Here is a 22,461-nt window from a genome sequence, read left to right on the forward strand (position 1 = left end):
TGATTTATTTTTGTTGGGGATAGCTTTATTTCTGTCTTATTTACAAGGAGGGTGGGGTCCTGTCCTGAGGGAGGGTGGGGTCCAGCAAGGTGAGTCAGATGAGTTCATCAAATAAGGCAGCAGGGTTGGCTTAAAAAGAGCCAGATTTGCTGTTTTTGGCTTTTAAAAAGCCAATCTGGTCACCCCTAGCATGACAGACCCCACCTCTCAATCAGCATGCATGAGCCAATCAGAAAGACCATGCAAGACCATGTGGACACAGATAAAATTACTGTGAGGCAGGAAATCCGCCTCTTTCATCCTGAAAGCTCCAGCAGCAAGCAGGAACCAGCAAAGAAAGAACGCCAAGGTATGAATAGCAGCCCCATTTTTAGTTAAAAAAAACAAAACAAAAAAACTGGAAAGTATTAATTGAAAATTGGGCCCCTGTTTGTAGTTTAAATGGGGGGTGGGATTTGAAACTGTTTGCTAGTTTTAACAATTTCTTAATTTTTTTCTCTGGGGTCATGTGTTTGGGAGAAATTAGTGTTTGAATCTGTTTGTTAGGTGGGGATTGAAAGAGAGCCATGTGCTGGGAAGAGTTTAGTTTTGAATCTGTCTGTTAGTTTTAGCAATGTCTTAATTTATTTTTTAAATGGATGTTTTATATGGTTTTTCAATGTAAGCAAATGTATTTTTCTATTTGAATCTGCGTGTTAGTTTTAGCCATTTCTTTTCTTTTTTAAAAAATGGAGGTTTTAAGGGCTTTGCAATGTAAGCAAATCTATTTTTCACCTCTTTGCTAGTTTTAGCAATTTCATATTTTCCTCTGGGGGGGGTGCATTTTATTATTTCAATGTTTTCAACATGTTTTGGGTTTGTTTTGTTTTTTAAAAAAATTACACTGTTTAAGTGGGGATTGAGAGAAAGCCATGTGGTTGGGAAGAGGTTAGTGTTTGAAAACTGTTTGCTAGTTTTAGCAATTTCTTAATTTTTTCTCTGATGGGTAAGGGCATGCTACTCATATACTCACAACCCTCCCATGCTGTAGGGAATCTCAGCCACAGAGTCTTTTTAAAATTAAAACACTCACATTTTTATTTTTAAATTTTTATTCTTAAAGCACATATTTACACAGGCAGTATTATATATAGAATTTTAAATGTATGCCTCAAGATCTGTAGAAATCTAGTATTCCAAGGGCTAATTCTGTTCTCTGCAAAACAGCTCTCCTGCAACAAACAAACAAATAAATAAAGAGATAGGATCATGTATGCACAACTCACAATCATGTTCGCTTAAATTAAATACACTCACCCAGCACACATGTTCAATCTACCCAGTCCTCACAATGTAATCTGTAATAAAAAGGGCCATCCTGTCCTTGATTTGCTGGTTCACTGGGGGGCGTAGGCATTTTGTAAGCAGTCCACCAAAGAGAAATATTGTTAATAGTCTACCCTTATTGATATTTCCATTTGCAAGTTCTGCAGCCATCATGGCTGTGAAAAAGTTCTCAATATCTATCAGGCTGTTAGGGTGTAGAGAGGCCATGTGGGGGTTTAAATCGGCCTCCATTTTAAGTAGCAAGGGGCCTATTCCTTCCGGTTTTGGTTTTCCACAGGCCTGTTCTATACATTCCCTAGCCAGAGCATAAATTTGATGGTACTCCATTGGCTGCAGTTTAGGGTTCTGGTTAGGGAGGGCAGGGCAGGATATGTCTGAACATGTCCCTGCCTGGATATTTTTGTGGATATTCAATAGCACTCACCAAAGAACAAAGAAAGAAAAAAGGTTCCACCAAAGATGATGAGCATTAGGGATGAAGAATTGAGTGCCCTCGAGATCTTTGAAGATAATGGTATGAATATATTCTACTCTCTCTTTTTAGATTGTTTGAAAATGTTATGAAGATGTATACATGTCTGATTTATATTTGATGTTCTGCAGAAGGGCCTGTTCAACCCCATCAGGCCAGGAGAGCCACTTTTTTGCTCTCAAAGGTTTTGGACCCATATCTCACCCCATATCTCACCCCAAAGGAGGAGGTTCTCACAACTCAGAAAGTTAGAAACACAGTACCGGGTAAAATACATTTTAAAAATAAAAATTCTAGATGAGCACAGTTTGAAGGATTTTCTAAGATTATCTATATATATTTTTATTGCAGCCAACATAGGCAAGAACAGGCACTTTTTCTCTCTCTGTGTACAGGTGAAACTCGAAAAATTAGAATATCGTGCAAAAGTTCATTAATTTCAGTAATTCAAATTAAAAGGTGAAACTGATATATGAGATAGACGCATTACATGCAAAGCGAGATAAGTCAAGCCTTAATTTGTTATAATTGTGATGATCATGGCGTACAGCTCATGAGAACCCCAAATCCACAATCCCAGAAAATTAGAATATTACATGAAACCAATAAAACAAGGATTGTAAATAGAACAATATCGGACCTCTGAAAAGTATAAGCATGCATATGTATTCAGTACTTGGTTTGGGCCCCTTTTGCAGCAATTACTGCCTCAATGTGGCGTGGCATGGATGCTATCAGCCTGTGGCACTGCTGAGGTGTTATGGAAGACCAGGATGCTTCAATAGCGGCCTTCAGCTCTTCTGCATTGTTTGGTCTCATGTCTCTCATCCTTCTCTTGGCAATGCCCCATAGATTCTCTATGGGGTTCAGGTCAGGCAAGTTTGCTGGCCAATCAAGCACAGTAATCCCATGGTCATTGAACCAGGTTTTGGTACTTTTGGCAGTGTGGGCAGGTGCCAAGTCCTGCTGGAAAATGAAGTCAGCATCCCCATACAGCTCGTCTGCGGAAGGAATCACGAAGTGCTCCAAAATCTCCTGATAGACAGCTGCATTGACCCTGGACTTAATGAAGCACAGTGGACCAACACCAGCAGATGACATGGCTCCCCAAATCAACACAGACTGTGGAAACTTCACACTGGACTTCAAGCATCTTGCATTGTGTGCCTCTCCATTCTTCTTCCAGACTCTGGGTCCTTGGTTTCCAAATGAGATGCAAAAGTTGCTCTCATCAGAAAAGAGGACTTTGGACCACTGAGCAACAGACCAGTTCTTTTTTTCTTGAGCCCAGGTAAGACGCTTCTGACGTTGTTTGTTGTTCAGGAGCGGCTTGACAAGAGGAATACGACATTTGAAGCCCATGTCCAGGATCCGTCTGTGTGTGGTGGCTCTTGATGCACTAACTCCAGCCTCAGTCCACTCCTTGTGAAAGTCCCCAACACTTTTGAATGGCCTTTTCCTGACAATCCTCTCCAGGCTGCGGTCATCCCTGCTGCTTGTGCACCTTTTTCTTCCACACTTTTCCCTTCCACATAACTTTCTATTAATGTGCTTTGATACAGCACTTTGGGAACATCCAACTTCTTTTGCAATTACCATTTGAGGCTTTCTCTCCTTATGGAGGGTGTCAATGATGGTTTTCTGCACAACTGTCAAGTCAGCAGTCTTTCCCATGATTGTGATTCCTAATGAACCAGACTGAGAGACCATTTAAAGGCTCAGGAACCCATTGCAGGTGTTATGGATTGATTAGCTGATTGGAGTGGGACACTTGGAGCCTAGTCCAGGCATCCCCAAACTGCGGCCCTCCAGATGTTGCTGAACTACAGCTCCCAGCATACCCAGCCACAAAAAATGGTGTCTAGGGATGCTGGGAGTTGTAGTTCAGCAACATCTGGAAGGCCGCCGTTTGGGGATGCCTGGCCTAGACTGTTGAACCTTTTCACAATATTCTAATTTTCTGGGATTGTGGATTTGGGGTTCTCATGAGCTGTATGCCATGATCATCACAATTATAACAAATTAAGGCTTGACTTATCTCGCTTTGCATGTAATGCATCTATCTCATATATCAGTTTCACCTTTTAATTTGCATTACTGAAATTAATGAACTTTTGCACGATATTCTAATTTTTTGAGTTTCACCTGTAATATCTCATTCTAAAATGCAATAAGTTCTGATTAATACAGACCTATGTGGTTCACAGTGGACCTGATAAATACCAAAGATGGGGTGCAGAATCTGGCTGAGAGTGCTCTAGAGGGTAAAATAGATTTTAATTTTTAAAAAACCCAAAAAACTATCCTTGCAAATGAACTCACCTTGTGGAAACCTCTGACTAATTCTATCTATTCCCCCCCCACACTTTTTTCTACAGAAGTGTCTGAATCAACCCCCATACAGCTAAATAGGTTGAAGAAAAAAAGCAAAGAGTAAGGGCAGGAGAAAGAAAGAAAATGTTTTGACCCTTTTATTTTATTTATGTATAGCTTTTATTTACTCTGTGGATCATTTTATTAATAATGCCATATGATTCCCTTGTCTACAGATGTGGAATTCCAAGAACAGCAGCAACCCAGACACAAGACACCTGGAGGCTCCAACATGGAGGGCCAGCCACCCTACAAGAAGCCCAGAAGGGTCAACCAGGAACCTGGTAAGTCCTTTCTGCACTGCATGACACAAACTACATACCTCATGAACACACATGTTTGTACCATGCAGGTAAGTCATTTCTGCACCTCATGACACAAACAAGTTCATACCTCAAGCACACACAACTTTGTGCCATGTGGGGGTGGGGCTTGTCTGCGTGGATTCCCAAAGACGATCCCTTGACTACTGACGCGAAGGCCATAGGAGCTGCCAAAACTACAAGACAACCAGAGGACCCAGTCAGGAGTCTGGTAAGTCATCTACAATAAGGGATTGGGCAGATGCCGTAGAACGCATGACAGAGGCTGAGCAACATTGTGAGCAAGTGGTGCGCATCATTCGAAAAGAAAAGGACTTGATTAGGGATATTACACAACAGCAGCAAGCTCTAATAAGATGTGGAACCACAATCTGTGATTTTGTAGACAGAAATAAAACTGATCAACCTTACCCTGTCTGCATACAGGCGGGAGAGGGAACATATCACCCAGTCAACAAGAGGGTTCCGGGAATGCTCCTGATTCTGATACGGTGTCTGAACCCCCTGTAGAGCCACATAGTGTTGCTGGCCGTCAGATTACAGCATCCGAGCAGTGTGGTACCAGCAATGGGTCATCTCAAGGAGGCATGGCATCTGATGTTGGCCCTGCAGTGGATTCCCAACCAATCTCTTCTGAAGAATCAGCAGGCAGTCCTGAAGAACCCCCACCCGTGGATCTACAGCTTATTCGACGTTATAATAGGAACTATGCACGTTTTAATGACATTGAAATGTATTATGAATTCAAGTTTGTGAATTTGGACATAGTACACTCCTTTCGTGATGCACTATTGGGGATGTATTCTGCTGTTCAAAGGGTTCTGAACAATATAAACAACCATATAGAACCAAGGGACTTTGTTCAGCTCAGATTGTGGGGGCCAGGGATTGCAGACCCCTTTTACTCTGCAAGGAGGCAGGCAGGGCATCTGAATCCTGAAACCTTCTTAAGTGCTATGTCTAACCTGCTTCAAAGTTATGCTCAAATTTTAGCTGATGGGGCGTTAACACTGGCAGCGATTGTCATTACACCCCTACAAGGAGCCGGACTCAGGCATATAAAATCAATACCCTATAACAGCATTATACAGAAAAAGAGACTGCACCTGATAGATGTACCCATGCCTAATATAGCACTCTGCTTTGCAGTGAGACTCATGGCTGTTGTAGATGAGAGAGCTACCACTACACAGATAAAAGGTGCAAAAAAACTGTACAAGGATCTTGGGTGGGGTGAGCAAAAAGAAGTGTCTTTTGCAGATGTGAAAACCATAGAGACTCACATGAAAGTCAATACTGTGGTTGTGCAATGGGAAACTTCTGGATGGAGTGTTTTAAAAACTCCTGAACAGAAATGCCTCAAAATGTGTTTTCTGTTACTTCATGATGCTCACTTTTATGGGGTTAAGAACATCAAAGGTTTTTTTGGCTCCAGAAATTTTTGTTATGTCTGTTACACGCCCTATGCACACAGCCATGACTGTTTGATGAATTGCCACCGCTGTTTGGACACCGGGTGTGTAAAACGTGTAGGGCGAATAATCATATGCCCCGAATGCAAGGTGCAGTGTAGATCACAAGACTGTCTAGGAAGGCATAAGATGATCTCTGCAATGGGGCGAGTAGAATGCATCCCACACTAACTATGTGATAAGTGCTTCCATTACGTTGAGATGGATCATGAAGATGAACGCCCCTGTAGGGGAAAACAGTGTCATGTATGCCACGAGTACCTTTGCCCTGGGGAAGAACATGAGTGTCACATTCCACGTTTACAGTACCCCAAGCTATCTGTAAAATATGTGTTTTATGACTGTGAAAGCAGGCAGGAGGATAGGGTCCACGTGCCAAACTATATTTATGCCAGGGCTTTTAAAGGGGAGATGGTGGAGCCTGTTGAAGCATATCAAGAGAAACAGAAAGGTTGGGGAAAGTGGGGCCCCCAAGGGGAAGATTAAGGGGACTCATGTTTGCATGAGTTTGTAATATCATTTACATCGGGCAGTCACTTTAAGGGCTGTAGTTTTATAGCCCATAATTTGAGAAGCTATGATGGAATTCTCATCTTGGGAGAGCTAATCAAAGGTCTCGATGTAGATCTGCTCACTCAGGGGAGGAAACTACTCTGTATAACAGTTAAAAATAATAACATAAAATTCATAAATTCCCTTTGCCATCTCCCCATGGCCCTAGCAAAGCTCCCCAAAGCTATGGGTTTTCAGGATTGTAAGGGTTATTTCCCACATTTCTTTAATAAAAAAGAAAATGAGAAATATATTGGGAATATGCCAGAACTGATGTACTATGGTGTGGACACTATGAAGCCTGCAGATAGGGAAGAATTCATGAAGTGGTATGAGGAAAACAAATCAAAGATGTTTGACATGCAGAAGGAATTGGCCTATTACTGTCAGAAAGATGTAGACATCTTGATGCAGGCCTGTACAAAATATAGACATGACTTGGTTGAGATGAAATGGGATGTAGTTGATAAACCTAAGGGGAAGAAAACTGTCAGGGTGCTGGTGGGTATTGACCCCTTCCAATACCCTACACTTGCTAGTGTGTGCTTAAGAATGTACCGTTACAAGTATCTGAAGGATAAAGAGATCGCCATACCGGCACCAGATAATTACCATAATCAGTGCAAAAGATTCTCAACTCCGTCCATTCAATGGCTGGAATACATGGCCCACAGGGAAAACATACATATTTGCCGTGCTCTGAAAGAGGGTGAGTTTAAGGTTGATATTCCTCAGGAGCTACAGGAGGCATCAGGGAGTGTTAAGGCATATTATTTAGATGGTTATTCTGTGAACGGGGGAAAGAAACTAGCCTTTGAATTTAACAGATGTTTTTATCATGGGTGCCTATCCTGTTATCCCGCACACAGACAGCACCCTATGTTGTCAGAAACCTATGGTTTTCTCTACAATGCTAGTGAGAGGAGGGCAGATGTCCTAAAATGATTGGGGTTTGAAGTCCACTGTATATGCGAGCATGAGTGGGCTGATATGGTCAAGGGGGAAGGTGATGGGTTTTCTGAAGCTGCAGCAGTTTCCAGAACCTCTGGAACCTAGAGATGCGCTGTTTGGGGGGCAGGACTGGCTGTGTGCGTCTGTATTATGAGGCTAAGGAGGGATCGGACTTTACCTCTCTCTATCCTTTTATTATGCGAAATTGCCAGTTTCCTATAGGCCATCCTGAAGTAATTTATGATAATTTTAGGCCACTCTCTGAGTATTTCGGAATTGCCAAGGTGAAGGTTTACCCACCACGCAGTCTCTTTCCCCCCGTCCTACCTGTCAAGGTGAACGGGAAGCTCATGTTTCCCCTGTGCAGGCTCTGTGCAGACTCACAACCGTTGGAGCACTGTAGCCATAATGATGAGGAAAGGGTGCTGGTGGGCACATGGTGCACAGTGGAATTGGAGATTGCTGTGGGTACAGCGTGGTACAGATCTATGAGGTTTGGCATTTTGAAAGGAGGTCTGACAGTCTCTTTTCAGAGTACGTAAAAACATTTCTCAGGCAGAAGCAGGAGGCCTCTAGCTATCCCGCAGAGTATGTTAGCAGGGTGGACAAAGAGAGATACATTGATGAGTATTATAAGAAAGAAGGGATGTGTTTACAACCTGAGCAGGTTGAAGTCAACCCTGCTAAACGACAAATAGCCAAGCTTTTCTTAAATTCCTTGTGGGGGAAATTTGCTCAGAGGACAAACCTCCATAGTGAAAAAGCCTGATGAGCTTTTCCAATACCTCTTTTCAGATAGCTATGAGGTCTCTATGTGTGAATTCCTTGATGATGATACATGTTGTGTGTCTTGGAAAGATGCAAAAGATTGTATAGTCCCTCCAGGTAACACAAATGTTTTTCTAGCGTGTTTTACAACATCATATGCACGCCTGCATTTGTACTCTATCATGGAGAAACTATAGGAATGATGCCTGTACCATGACACAGATTCAGTGATCTATGTGTCTTGTGAGAGGGAGTACAACCCTCCCCTTGGAAACTTTTTAGGGGAGCTGACAAACGAGCTGCCATCAGACCAGTACATAACAGAGTTCGTGAGCACAGGGCCTAAATCTTATGGCTACAAGCTGTCTGGGGGAACATCCTGTATAAAAGTCAAGGGGATTACTCTGAATGTGGCTATCTGTCAGAAGATTAACTCTGGTAGTCTTAAAGGTCTGGTTTTCACCTACGTTTCGGAACCAGGTCCTGCACGCGAGATCGTGGTAGAGCAGAATGGTATAGCTAGAAATAAGAAGAGGTGGCAGATAGAAAAACGGCTTTTGAGGAAGACACAGAGAGTGGTATTTGATAAGCGCATCATCATTGAGGAATTTAAGACTATACCATACGGGTATTAAAAATGGATGCTCGCTAGCAACACCCCTTCTCTGCCATCCTTGCAGGACCTAGTAACTGTGGTAAAACTTTTTTTCTTAAAATAAAATAAAATTCTGGAACAACGCACACAGTGTGCTATCTGTGATGCCTGAAAAAATCGTGTGGTGTTACTCTTGTTGGCAGCCGTTGTACAAATGCTCTGTAAATACCCTATGATAACATTTGTAGAAGGTATGCCTGAGAAAATTGATGATGATGAGTTGTTACCCTCAAATAAAATCTGTTTTCTTGTTCTGGATGACCTGATGAGTGCTTCATCTGACAGTCAACAAATTGAACGTGCTTTCACGGAGTTTGTTCATCACAGGAACCTGAGTGTTTTTCTCATCACACAGAATGTTTTCTACAAAGGGAAATCTGCCTGTACCATAAGCCTTAATGCCAAGTATATGGTGCTCTTTAAAAACCCGAGGGATAAATTACAGATCATTAATCTGGCACACCAGATTTTCCCCGGGAATGTCAGGTATTTCACAGAGGCCCCACGATGCCACACAGGAACCTTATGGTTATTTAGTTGTGGATTTAAACCCTAGAACTCCTGAGGATTATAGGGTCAGAACGGGTCTGACCCCCCCAACCCCGCATAGCCTGTTTTATACATCAAGAAAAAACCACGGGGGATACAAAAGGGGCACACACTGATGCTTTCACAGGTATTCCTGTTAGCCCCCGCTGCATGGAGACATGTCTACCTGCATGAAGAGAAACCTCACCCTCTTAAAACTCCTTATTAAGGCTTCACCACATCAGAGGAAGGCCATACTATGTGCAGCTTCTGATGATTTAATATCAGCCATATCCGAGATTGCCCTGAATACCTTAAAAGGAAATATTCCATTGTCTCCACACCAAGTGCGTGTGCTAAGAAAAAAATGTGCGTTAATTAAAAAGCTGAGTAACAAGAAAGAAGAGAAAGAAGAAGCTTTTGGTCAAGCAGTCTGACAGGTTTCTTGCACCACTGTTAAGCATTGCAATTCCTTTGATAACAAGCCTTTTAACCAAACAATAATGGAATATGTGGAAAAGATGTACTTGGTCCCCAAACACCAGCTAGATCTGCTAAAAGGGAACCCTCCTCCGAAGGAGGAAAGCATCAGAGCGGCTACAATCTATGCTTTAGACACTGAAATGCAAGGAGTTCTTCAGAGGTCTGACTTAACAGAATATGAAAAGGCTAAACTTTATGAGCATCTACTTCAAAAATATTTAACACATGTGAGGCAGGGTGATGCCAAAAAGGGAAAACTAAGCCTGTTTCTACCACAACCCGAGATGCCTGCTGATGAAGTTCCACATAGCTCTGATCCCTCCTTTCAAGAGATCTTGGACACTTTGCCTGTGCACTCTAGGAACTCTGCAAAGATTTTGTTAAACAAGTTGAGGCAGAATGCTGCAGTTACAGCATGGGATGAGAGGGGCCGTTTCATCTATAAGGGGGCTGCTGTTGAGGGTTCCAACATGGTGGACCTGATCAAAGCATTCACCCAAGTTCATGCATTGCCTTCCAAATGCTTCCCTAAAGGCTGGGATCTGTTTATGAGCGGTTTGGCAGAGTTAAATGTCCCTAGCTCTGTTGCAGGAAATCGTACGTGCAGGGAGTTTTTAGAGCATGCAAAGAATCCTAGCCCTGCAGCTAGCCCTCTACCCTTAACTCCTACACCCAGGACTTCTAAAATACCTGTGAGAACTCACTGGCTCCAGTTATAGCCTGATATATCTATATCTATATAATATTTTACAGGCTGGTAGTTGCTGATTGCCGGTAAGGAACACACAAACACACACATATACTCTTTTAAAAGTCCTCAAGGCTTCCTTTATTGTTCTGTGAAAATCAGTACAAGATCCACACACTTGTGTGTTTTGAAAACAATATAGGGCATGTCTGGGCATGCATTTCTTTTTCTTAGCATACAGCTCAACCATTTGGTCATTTCTTTCTAAATCCCCCGAATACAATTCTTGAATCTGCTTAAATGTTAAACCCCTACCCCTCTGCTGTAGAAAGAACACACAGTGGTAGCCGCAGGTCACAGAATCAGGAGCTTGGAGCTTTCGGGGTTGAAAGACTGTCTTAGAGGCATTTTTTCTTTTAAAAATTCATTACAGCTTTGGGAAACCGTGGGTGATTTGCGGGGTGTCCATAAGAATAAAAAAACTCACCCTGGTTGTCCTCTGTCAGTTAGATGGCTAACCAGTGCTCTCCCGGGAGGTTATGGGGGTGTCTGTTAACTACAAGACCCACAGGTCTTTGTAGCAGTCTCTTTCTAGGCAGCCAGTCACTAGGAAAAACTCCAAAGAAAGTCTTGGGTGCAGGGGCTTGCAGACAGCATGTGTGTTAGCTGTATGCTATCCATATTACATATAGTCGAACAGTACATCCCTCTTGTGGTTTATCTCGATGAGGTTGTCAAATACCGCATACACAATCATATTGACGGTCACTTGAAGTGGTCTGGCAAAGTGTATTTCGGCCCTCAGATTACCTGTTTTAATCAGGGAATAGTGGCCCCCACATTCTAGGTCAGGTGTTAGATCAAATGCAAACAGTGTGTAGCCTTTCCAATATTCTTCCCTATTAATGAGCAGTGGTCTGTCTTCTAGGTGCTTGCCAGTGACCTGCACCAGTCCCATATACTCACTGACATAATTACGCGCTGTGAAGTCTGGCTGGTAAGGTTTCATGGGGACTGGGGTACTATCCATATAGAGGCAGGCAAAGTTAATGTCATAATGCTTGAAATTAAAGAGGTTTTGGTATATGACCCACTAAATGCATCATTATCCACAAAACCGATGATGACAGTTTTTGGCAACTGTCCTAAATCCAAATTTTCCTGATTACAGACACGACTTCCAGTGGGAATACGGAACACTTTCATACTCACACGGCCCACCTGGTATTTTGCATTGTCTGTGAGCAATGCCTCAGCATGTGCTAACCACACAGCGGGGTTCAGGGAACATTTCTTGATAAAGAGGGATGCGGACAAGATTTGCAGCCTGTAGCGGGGTTAGCTCCACCTGCTATCAGACAGAATGTGTCCTTGTTATGCGTTAGTTTAATTTTCACATCTACGCCATTTAAAAGCAGTTTTTCTTGAAACATAAGATCTGTGTGTAGGTGTCGCAATAGGTCCACCTTCCGACTTTCAGATGTAAAGGAGGCTCTGTCAACAAACCCATTGTTTGCTCCATCTAACGCCATTATCTCATGGAACCCTGGCGTGCCCTTATAAAATAAGCCAGCTGAAAATTGTGTAGATAAAGTGGCCTCACTGTAATTGATCATCACTTCAATGAAAGCCCAGTAGGGGTAGGTGCTACTGCTCTGACTGACAAGATGGTCTCCCAGGGTCACATCCACTTGGCTAAACATGGCAGCAATTGGGTAGTTCACTAGCCCCACAGCAGAATCCTGTGCCAAGTTGGTTCCATCCTCCTTGACAATTTTACAACACACATATAAAAGCATGTTATTCAAATCCAGGTAAAAATCTCCAGCCCCAGCAATGAAAAAGTCCAGAGGTGCCGTGTCTGTCAGTGCGGTAAGCGGCGGCACCTCAACATATACGCTTCTCTCAATACTTGTTTGTGTTGGTGCAATTTGGAAAAGGTCCAGTTCCTTTCATGCATTCTTCAGAGCTGCAGTGTATAAAAGCCATTATGACTTAAAAGATGTCACTGGGAGCACATTTCCTCTTCCCCTTAGGATGCCTTTGATGCTTCTGAGGCTTTTTAAGGCTCACCACTTTTCTTTTAAGAGGTTGGGGAGGTCCTGATAGCTGCACACGTGATGCTTTTAGTTTTCTTTTGATATACATCAGTCCTGACCCCCCTTGTGAGGAAGAGGCATGATCCATCTTGTTCAGAACAGTTTGGGAGGCGTGCCCCACCACGTCTTTAGCAATGCCTCACGCTGCTGTTTTGATGTGTGGCTTAATGATTTCCAGTCTCAAAAGAGGGACAGATTTCCTGAAAAGGATCCGAAATATACCACCAATTCCTGCCCCATACATGACCGGGGCCCCCATGAAGCCAGGAAGGGTGCTTCCAGCCTGGGCTCTGTAATAGTTCTTGTAAAGGGCAGGGTCACCATAACTTTTCAGAATTGGCATTTTTCTTTTTTTCTTTTCCCTAAATATGTAGTTCTCTCCTGGGGCGAAAGTGTAGCTTCACAATCACCTTGCCAAAACGGAATGGCACACATTTGCCCTGGTCCAACTTTATCTGGACCGTGATTGTGTCAATGTGGTGCTTGCTCACAGAGATGTAATGTGGCTTGTCATAAACAATGTTAACACACTCACCATTCTGCCCCTTCACAGTAATACTTCTCAAAAAGGGTACATGGTGATCTCCCACTATCTGATACTCTACAATGTCTGTATAAACAAATAGAGTGTTGAACCCCCCTGTTATGTCATCAGGGAAAGGGAATACTTTGCTGGATGTATCATGAACAAACAGAGTTTTGACCCCACCAGCTATGCTTGATGGGTAAGACAACACTTTTGGGTGTGTGTCAGGAAGGATCCCTTATATGTGTGCTAATTCAGCCCCTGCAGAAAAGGTGAATGCATTGTTAGGTCTGCAATGCAGGAGTAATACCCCTTTCGTAAGTAGAAGGTCCATTTTTTAACCCCTTCATATATTGAAAGGGGGTATCTAACATGATGGTGTCCCAAGTGCATGGGTACTGTATCTCCGAGAGCCCGACTTCCCACTCCCCGGGAAGATCCAGTGGCCTGGCTAGTTGGATGGTGAAGTCTGAGCTAGTGTTCTGTTGAAAAGCCTTCTTGCTGGCATTACTAGGGAGCATAATGTAAAAACCCCTATCACCCATTGCAGAGGTTTGAAGCAGGCACCCAACTACTGAACTTGTCAGGCCACCTCGCCCACTTCACTAGATGTTGTTTTACTTTACCACACCCTTTTTTAGCTAGAATTTTTTCAACCCTGTACTGTTTGTCCTCTCCTGCTTTAACTTTCTGTAATTCTTCAAGATAGAAGCTTCCAAGAACTGGCTCACCCATGTAGTCTTTTAGCAGATAGACTGGCCGTTCAGCTTTTCTGATGACTCAGTCCACTATAAACAACTCTGTGGTGTAGTTCTGTTCATAACCTTTCTCAAAAACCCCTTTGATTTTAGAAATCCTGACGTGATCTCCTTTTCTTAACACTGGAGCCTTGGCTTTTTTATGGCTGCTGCAGCCATAGACTCTTCTCCAAACAGACAGGTCGTTGCTGGTTGTTACATCTACCGGCCTGCACTGTATGGTTCTGTGAAAGCTGTGGTTATAGCTCTTTAGGAGCTGAGGCAGGACATCAATATACCGGAATGTGTTGTGAGCAGTAAAATACCTCCACATACGTGTTTTTAAGGTTCAGTTCAGTCTCTCCACAAGGGCTGCTTTGACATCATTGTTGGTGACAAAGTGGTGAATACCTTGCTCCTTTAACAGTGCCCCTATAGGCTTATTTAAAAATTCCTGCCCTCTATCTGTCTGGAGCTTGCCAGGCTCTCGGCCTTCTCTGAAAATAGCTTTAAAAGCACTGGCCACTTCCCTCCCTGTTTTATCTTTTAGAGGTACAGCCCAGGCATAGTACAGTACTGGGATAGAGTACTGGGATGAAGGAAGAACCAGAGAGCACTGGCTAATCATGCCCCCCCAAGGAGTTATTGGCACTTGGCTTCAGGCTTCGGGGTAAATGTTGAGCGAAGCCACTTCGAAGTACACTCGTGGCATTGAGGGAAGCAGCCCCTCCTCTCTGCTCTTGGTTTTGTTTTGAAACAAGTCCACAAGGCATGCTCTGTGTTTTCCTTCTAGCCAATGGGCGTGGAGGAAGAGAGAGAGAGAGAGAACTCCTGCAGAGATAGATCTGCATTTCTGAAGAGAGTATGCCTCTTATCATGCTACATCAGTGCCTCTCCCATTTGCTCCAACATTTTCAGAAAAAGTAGCTTAAAACCAGCATTTTTAAAACCCGGACATATGTCGAGATAAGCTAGAATTCGCATCACAAAGCCCAAATTGTGTGTGGAGTGGGTCCAAAAATCTTGAAGTGACTTCTAGGTAGGTTTGGCTGGTGTGTGAACACACACACTCTCTTCTGGAGATTTGGGGCAGAAGCCCTGTGTGTAAAGCCTCCCGGTGCTGAATGATGTGTTCACACACACACACACACACACACACACACACACACACACACACACACACCTTCTCTGTCCATTGCATGCATCTGAAGTGGAAGCCTCCTATCTAAAAACCCTTATGCTACACATTAGTTAGTCTTTAAAGTGTCACGAGTTCCTTGCCTTGCTGTTAACAGAGCATAGCTATATTTTTGAAGACAGGCCACACATGAAACCAAATTGTTTGGTAAATGCTGACTGTGTGCCAATTAGAGTTGCTGACTTATTTTCTTCTGGCAGGACTCCCATCCCTTTAACAGCTGCATGGCAAGCATAAATCCACAAGGGAAGTTTTTCCTGTCACTGATGAGCTGCACCTGCTGAATTTTGGTTTTCATGCAGCTGTCAGAAGACACAGGACTCCTACCAGAAGAAGAAGAAACAAAGTTGTCAGCCCTGTACAACTGTTGATTTTTGCAGGACTGTAAAGATCTGTTTGTTTCCTGGAAAAATTATGGTAGCACACACAACAACCCAGAGACAGGTATCATATTGCTGGAATTCAGGACCCATATGTTACTTTTTCTTCTTCTTTACAAAAGATTTTTGATCTTTTAAGAAAATTCTGTACAATGGTGATTTTGCCTTTTTCATATTTTAAAAGCAAGTTATGGATATATAATAAATCCCTACTTAGTGTCAACACAATGTGACATTTGGGAGCTTTAATGACAATACACTTGGTTTTTGTATCTAAATGTCTTCATTTTCCAGAAGTGGATTTTTTTTTAAAAAAATTGCCTCTGTCAAAATACCATAATAGCATGAAATATGGAAACATATTTTCCAGAAGGAATTTTTTTTTTGGTACACTAGAGAATGACTTGTTATTCAGAGCTGAAGGCAACAGCAGGTTCATTAAGGGAAAAAGTGTGACAAATCTTTGTCAGCAGTAGCAATTCATACTTTTATGTGTACTTAGAAATAGCTGTCAGCAGTCATTCAGGAAAGAACTAATAGACCATTCTGCACTGTTCAGCTTACATCCAAGGCAATAACACTGTCGGATCTGTGACAGCATTCTCAGCAAATTTAGAAATTATACAAAATTCATCATATGCTTCATTACGAAGAGTCATATAACTGTAGGCCTGAAACAAACAACTTTTCTCCACTTTGCTCCATTGCATTGAAGCAGGAACTTATACACTCAAATTGCATCCCTATACACACCTCTGCTTTCTCAGAGAGAAAAAAGCCCCAAAGTGACAGCAAGGCCTTATGTTCAAAGACACCTTATCATGATAGAAGATGTTTTAATACTGATACATGTCACATTATCTTATCAAAAATGCTATATGATCCTATTAGAAACTTAAAAATCATAGAAAAAAGCCTGCGGCTATAGCCTTATACATCTCAGATGCTCTTTTTCAAGAACTTCTTAAAATCAAATGCACTAAATGGATTTGTTTATTTTAGGTATGTATCCTTCCCTGATTTGAGGGTGGGTTATAATTTTGTTTAACTGAAATGTCTTCTTTGTCCCAAAGGTTCACTGATCACAGGGGCACAAGGCTTTCATATCTTTGTTGTATGAAGAACAGTTTCAGTTTGTCATGTAAAGATCAGTCAAACCTTAGTAGCTGAAATTCCCACTTCTACAGGTCTGTAAAGTACAAGAGTGGTGGGGATGGAGAGGCCTAGCTCACATTTTCTACTTTGCCATAAAGCTTACTTGCTGATCTTGGGCCTGTCACTATCTCTCAGCCTAACTCACCTCAACAGGATATTGTGAGGATAAAATTGGGGAGAGGGGACTTTGGATGCTGCCCTGAGGTCCTTGGAGGAAGAGCATGATAAAAATATAACCAGTAGCAAGGTCCTCCTTTGCAACTGTTATTCTAGTGATGACCCTACTAGCAATATAAGTCACCCCCGACCTTCATTCTCCAAATCAGGAGTTCCCAACCTTAGGTCTCCAGATGTTTTTGGACTACAATTCCCATTAGCCCTAGCCACAATTGGCTTTGGCCATCTGGAGACCCAAGGTTGGGAATCCTTGCTCTATATTGCCATCTGTTTGTGAACCTTATCCTGAACTGAATTGTGTAGGGAGAAGAGAGAGCAAAAGGCAAATGTTAGCATGTGGACATCCTCTTGTTCTGAACTGCTATTTTCCCTGAGGTAAAGGTAGAGCAGCTCAAAGAAGCCAGGGCATGTTTATTGCTGTAACCAAAGGACGGCTATAGTTGTGCAATATTTTTAGAGGAGCAGTGACTGATTACAGTCACCAAAAAATAAAGCTGACCACACATTTTGCTGTATTATATATCATTCTAATACTTGGTAAAGTTGTGGGTGACATTGAGAGCTGAGGCACTCAGAAAATATAATAATCTCTTATTGTAAAGGTCTAAGCAAGTCAATGAAAAAATCTTAATATCTCTCTACAGAGTTTTTCCCCTAAACAATTTCTGCTGTGATTTTCTAAGTCACAAATTGCAAAAGTTCCACTACAGAAGACAGATTCCCACAACAATTTTGTCTCAGTGGCAAAGTACATTTTGTAATCCTTTTTGAGCAATTGAATGAATTATGGAACAGAAACCTGAGGTACACTGGGATCACTTACAAAGCAGGCCACCTTCAACATCCACCTCACTGTGAGATGACTGGTATAATTACCACACTGGGTGGAGAGGGGTTGGGAAAGCGATTATGTGAATCTATTGTTAGGGGCACCCCAGCATATTAGACCCAGAGGTACCAGCCCAGAAGTATATGGAATTCAGGCCTGTGTCTGATTTCATTTTATATTAAGAAATGAATTAATGCCTGGGCTCAGGGTGAATTGACACCCCAGATCTCAACTGGTCTGTGAGGGAAGAGGCGATCCAGCATTGTATTGTGAAATGGGTACTCAAGGAAGCACAAAAACCAGGCCAGAACAATCCAAATGCTAAAATGTGACTCACTACCAGATAATGTCTGTGGAAGAGGCCAGAGACTGATCTCCCCTTTCCTGTTGCAAGAAGTCTATGTTAATCTTTGTCAATGATTGACTCAATTGCTCTCTATAGAAATTCAACATAGGTAAATGCACACAAATAAAACACCTATAGACTTTAATTCTTACTTTACTAACACTTTAACACCTTTTGGGATGAGGCTAGCAAATCTGGGACAAGAGAAGATGCCCATTTGCAGCTCAGAGATGCAGATTTGCTTTGGGCAATGCCCCCCCCAAGTGCACAGTTTACAGAAGATGAGATTCAGATCTCTCTGGACTGGCCAATATCCTGAATAATTAAAAGACATTATCCAGAAGGTAACAGCATTGTCACCCTTTTGGGGACCCAGGAAAAGATGAGATTTGAATAGACTCTATGAGAGATCAAAGGAAAATACAACTATAAAGAACAGGCTTACTGGACAGAGAACTAGCAGTCTTGTGCCTACAAGCAGTCTTTTGCCTACAGGCAGTCTTGTGCCTACACACAATCTTCTGCCTACAAGCAAGACTTGCTCATGAGTAATCCAAGAGTTTGCTGCCCAAGCTGCGGGGCTAGAGGCAGGAACTCTGTCCATGGACAGGAACTGTCTGTGACTTCTACTGCACAGTGAGACGTCAAGACTTCCCCAGACATGGTGCTCTGACTCTCAGCTGTGCTCTGAGCAAACTGCGTGCTTGATCCAAAAGCTCCTGTCTCTAGCTAAAGCCTCGCTCCTTCAGCTGAAAGATCTACCGTTCTCAACCCTCTGATCCTGGTAATATGCTGCCTCTACAAGCTTTGGATCCCTCCATCCTTTCCCCTTCTTCTCCTTTCCCCTCGTCCCTCTACTAATTCCTGATCTCCCCAAACCATGCCAGCCCTCAGCCTTCCTTACCTCCCCCCCACTTTTTCCTTCTATATCTGAATTGTATTAGGCTCTAGGAAGATTTAATACACACACATATGTTAGTTAGGAGCACTGGGTGAATATTGGTGCTGGCTAGGGTTGAAATACTGTTAGTAATATTGATAGAATGTTCTGCTTTCTGCTCAGCTAGATTGATGTTGTTATGCTTTTATACTCAATAAAGCCCATTGAATCATTTAGGATTAGTTTGATCTCCTTTCTTCCTTGCGCCCAGATCCTACATGGTCACTATATAAAAGAACTTGATCACTTGGTGACACTATGAGACAGGCCTAATTTTGTATGCTAGCTAATGAGCATATTTAGTATATAAATCAGGCCTGGACCAACACTATCTAGAATTTAGAAATGTGTCTGTCAATCTCTGTACTATGTTAAAGGCAACCAGGATAGTAAAAAAGGCATTACAGGTCGAGCATCCCTTATCCGGATACCCAAAATCTGGAATGCTCCAAAATCTGTACACCACGCCGTAACAACAAAAAACAACACCTCAGCTCACTTTAAAAATTCAGTCAAGCTGCCTTCCCTAGGGCCAGGGCCGTCCCACCGCCGCCTCCCTCAGGGCTAGGCCAGGTGGTCCCACCACCGCCTACCCGCCCCAACCCTCACCACCGGCGCCTCTCGCCTCCTCCACTTGCCTCTTCAGCCGTCCACCTCCTCACCACTGCCTCCTCGCTGCCGCCATTATTGCTCGCCGCTGGAACTCTCTCGCATTCTCATTAGAGTTCCACCTGTACCCTGAACTGTAAATAGAAGACTCCAAAATCTGGAAAAGTCCAAAATTCAGAACACTACTGGCCCCAAGCAGTCTGAATAAGGGGTACTCGACCTGTACCAGGAAAAATTAGAAGTGAATAGTGTTGAAACCAAGAAGACATAAGCCCTAGTCAGACATTATGCTGTATGATTATGCAGATGTCTGTACATTCATACATGTTTTTGTGTGAATTACTGTAATGAATTACTGTACCTGCATTCATTTAAAAGTGAATCTGGGTACAGGCCACTCAAATGCATGGTACGGCTAGGAAGTTACTGCTGTAGCCGTGTCAACATTAACAAGTGAATAACTGCACTTGTGTACAGATCTGTACCTGTGTACACTGTACGCATGTTGTATGGGTGTTGAATATAACTTGTGAATAGGGCTATGCTTTCACATAACACTACTTGGGTTCTCCTTTTCCTTGCTGGAAAGGCCAGATCATCTAAGGCTGCCATATGGAAAAGAGGCCAGGTCCTCTGTACCTTTAATAGTTGCACAGAAGAGGGAATTTCAGCAGGTACTGGTTTTATTCTTCCTGCATGACAACCTGCACCTGCTGACATTTTTTTCTTCTGTGCATTTATTAAAGGTACAGGGAGAGACCTGTCCTCTTTTCCACAAGGCAGCCCTGGCCAGATCCAAAAGAATAATGGTTGGTTGGCTTCTGATTCAGTTACAGAATGCTATCTATTGACTTACAACTGTATCCAAACATATACTGACTTTCAGCCAATACTGGACCACTGAGGAATTTATCTTGTATTGTGCTATTAAAGATTGTTTTTATGCAAATGAAAAGTGGTAGCTTGGATTTTATTTTGAAAGCCTCTGAACTGCTCGTATGCTTATTAACCGAAATGCACTGCAATCCCATGCATGTTTACTTAGAAACAAATCCCATTGTTTTCCATTGAGTTTTCTGCCAGGTAAGTGTTTGGGGGGTTGTAGCCTCAACCATACTATTCAAATATTTAAGGAGAACCCAATGAAAGTATTGTATATATATGAAGAATCCATCCATTCTGCAGCAATCTTTCTATTGGAGGGAAGAGAGCTGCAGCATCTCCTCATTTCGCGTCCCCCTCTACCAGTATAGCACACTAGTGAAAATATTGTACTGCAAATCAATACCGCTTTGCTCTCGGAAACAAGAAACTCTACTTGTAGAGCCGGAGGGAAAATCTGTAGTAATGTTGGAAGAGAAAGCAACCTCAGGAAGTGAAGTCAAAACCTTATTGAATAGGGAAGCATATGTGGGTTTCCCTGTCCATCATTTTCTCTCTACAACAACCCTATGAGGTACGTTAGGCTGAGAGATAGTGATTGGTCCAAGGTCACTCAGAGAGCCTCACGGCTGATGGGATGGATTTGAACTCAGGTCTTCCTGATCCTAGTCCACTTCTTTAACCACTACACCATAGTCGCTTTTTTGACAATGACTACACACTAAAATTCAGCATTAACATTAACAAAGCCTCCAGTCAGGTAGGATCCTGGCCAGCATCCACATGAAATAGGCTATATCTTCATGTTCTGATCAAAAAGCTTTTCTGCTGAAAGTAGTAGTAGTACAGGTGGTCCTCGGCGTTTCACTAATCACAGTTTTGCGTATCCACAGCCCACCAATTGTTACCCAAACTCTCTATCGGTTGAGACAAAAGGGTCAAAACCCACATATTCATGGTTTCGGGATGGTGGGATATGAGCTCGGAGGTAATTTCTGGCCACCATTTTCTTCATGGAAAAACATGGACTTTGGGACTTGGGTGAGGGGGCATTATTGGACTGTTGAAGGCCCACAGAGCATGGTAGCGCACTTTATTTCACCCTTTTCAATGTGTGTGTGTGTGTGTGTGTGTGTGATTTTCAAGCCTGCAAGAACCTAAACCCTGCCCAATCCCATTGACTGGTATGGTTTGTGCCCTCAAGAACCTACATGTTAAAAAATGATGCTTAACTTGTAGCGGGGGGTGGGGCTCTAAAGGCCTTTAGGTCCAGGGTCTAAAATTACCTAGGTGCACCTCTGCTTCTGTGCATCTCTTTCCCATAGGGCAGACCTACTTAAATAGGTCCACTTGCTCTCCCAGCGGAATTAAAGAAAATAACCACTTTAAAAGCAGGGGTAACTGAAAGGAGGGCCTATTGATTTCCCCCCCTCTGTTCTGTGGCCTGTGTATCGCTCCTATGTGCAAACCTACTGACTCATTGCATTAGAGGAGAGCTCTCATGTGTGCAGCACAACAGACAGGGAGTGAAATTAATACCCCTTACTTAACTTAGCCAAATTGCTGAGCGGGCCTAAGTCATTAATAGCTTGCAAGATTGAAAGCAGCCTCTCTTATAATGCAGACATATTTGTAGAGCCTTCCCCCACCCCTTCTTTTCTGTGAAGAACAATCTGAAGGCTGACTAATAAGTGAATCTGGGGGAAGATGTGAAAAGATTTCAAAGTACTCAAAAACTGCCTGTTAAGTCAAATAAGCAAGATAATTGAAGGGAAAGCAGGCATTTTTCCCAGAGCTATCATTTCACCACACAAACCTGATCACCCTACAGCTATGAACTCAATAATTTAAAGCTTCACAAATTACAACATTTTATGTAGAAACCTGCAAGAAACCTGCATATTGCTCTGTGATACAGACTTGTTGTTTTATGTACGTGCAGGGAAGAAGCTACGGTTTGCCTTGACTCCCAAGAACAAACAACAAAGGCTC

The 22,461-nt window shown here is 42.7% G+C and overlaps 1 protein-coding gene across 1 annotated transcript; it reads left to right on the forward strand.

The window, feature by feature from the left end:
• Positions 1-98: 98 nt before the first annotated feature.
• On the forward strand, positions 99-9,316 carry LOC128342397 (uncharacterized). The gene is made up of 3 exons (XM_053289659.1): positions 99-1,840; positions 4,348-4,455; positions 5,005-9,316. The coding sequence occupies exons 1-3, from the start codon at positions 1,786-1,788 to the stop codon at positions 6,135-6,137; spliced, it is 1,296 nt and encodes a 431-aa protein (XP_053145634.1). The 5' UTR covers positions 99-1,785; the 3' UTR covers positions 6,138-9,316.
• Positions 9,317-22,461: the final 13,145 nt, after the last annotated feature.

The sequence above is a fragment of the Hemicordylus capensis genome, chromosome 2, assembly GCF_027244095.1.
Source record: "Hemicordylus capensis ecotype Gifberg chromosome 2, rHemCap1.1.pri, whole genome shotgun sequence".
NCBI lineage: Eukaryota > Metazoa > Chordata > Lepidosauria > Squamata > Cordylidae > Hemicordylus > Hemicordylus capensis.

Excerpts from the sequence above, each read along its gene's own strand:
- LOC128342397 (XM_053289659.1), top strand. The coding sequence starts at position 1,786 with ATGATGAGCATTAGGGATGAAGAATTGAGTGCCCTCGAGATCTTTGAA. Across the intron at positions 1,841-4,347 it reads CGAGATCTTTGAAGATAATG|ATGTGGAATTCCAAGAACAG; the intron begins GTATGAATATAT and ends CCTTGTCTACAG. Across the intron at positions 4,456-5,004 it reads AAGGGTCAACCAGGAACCTG|AGCCACATAGTGTTGCTGGC; the intron begins GTAAGTCCTTTC and ends AACCCCCTGTAG.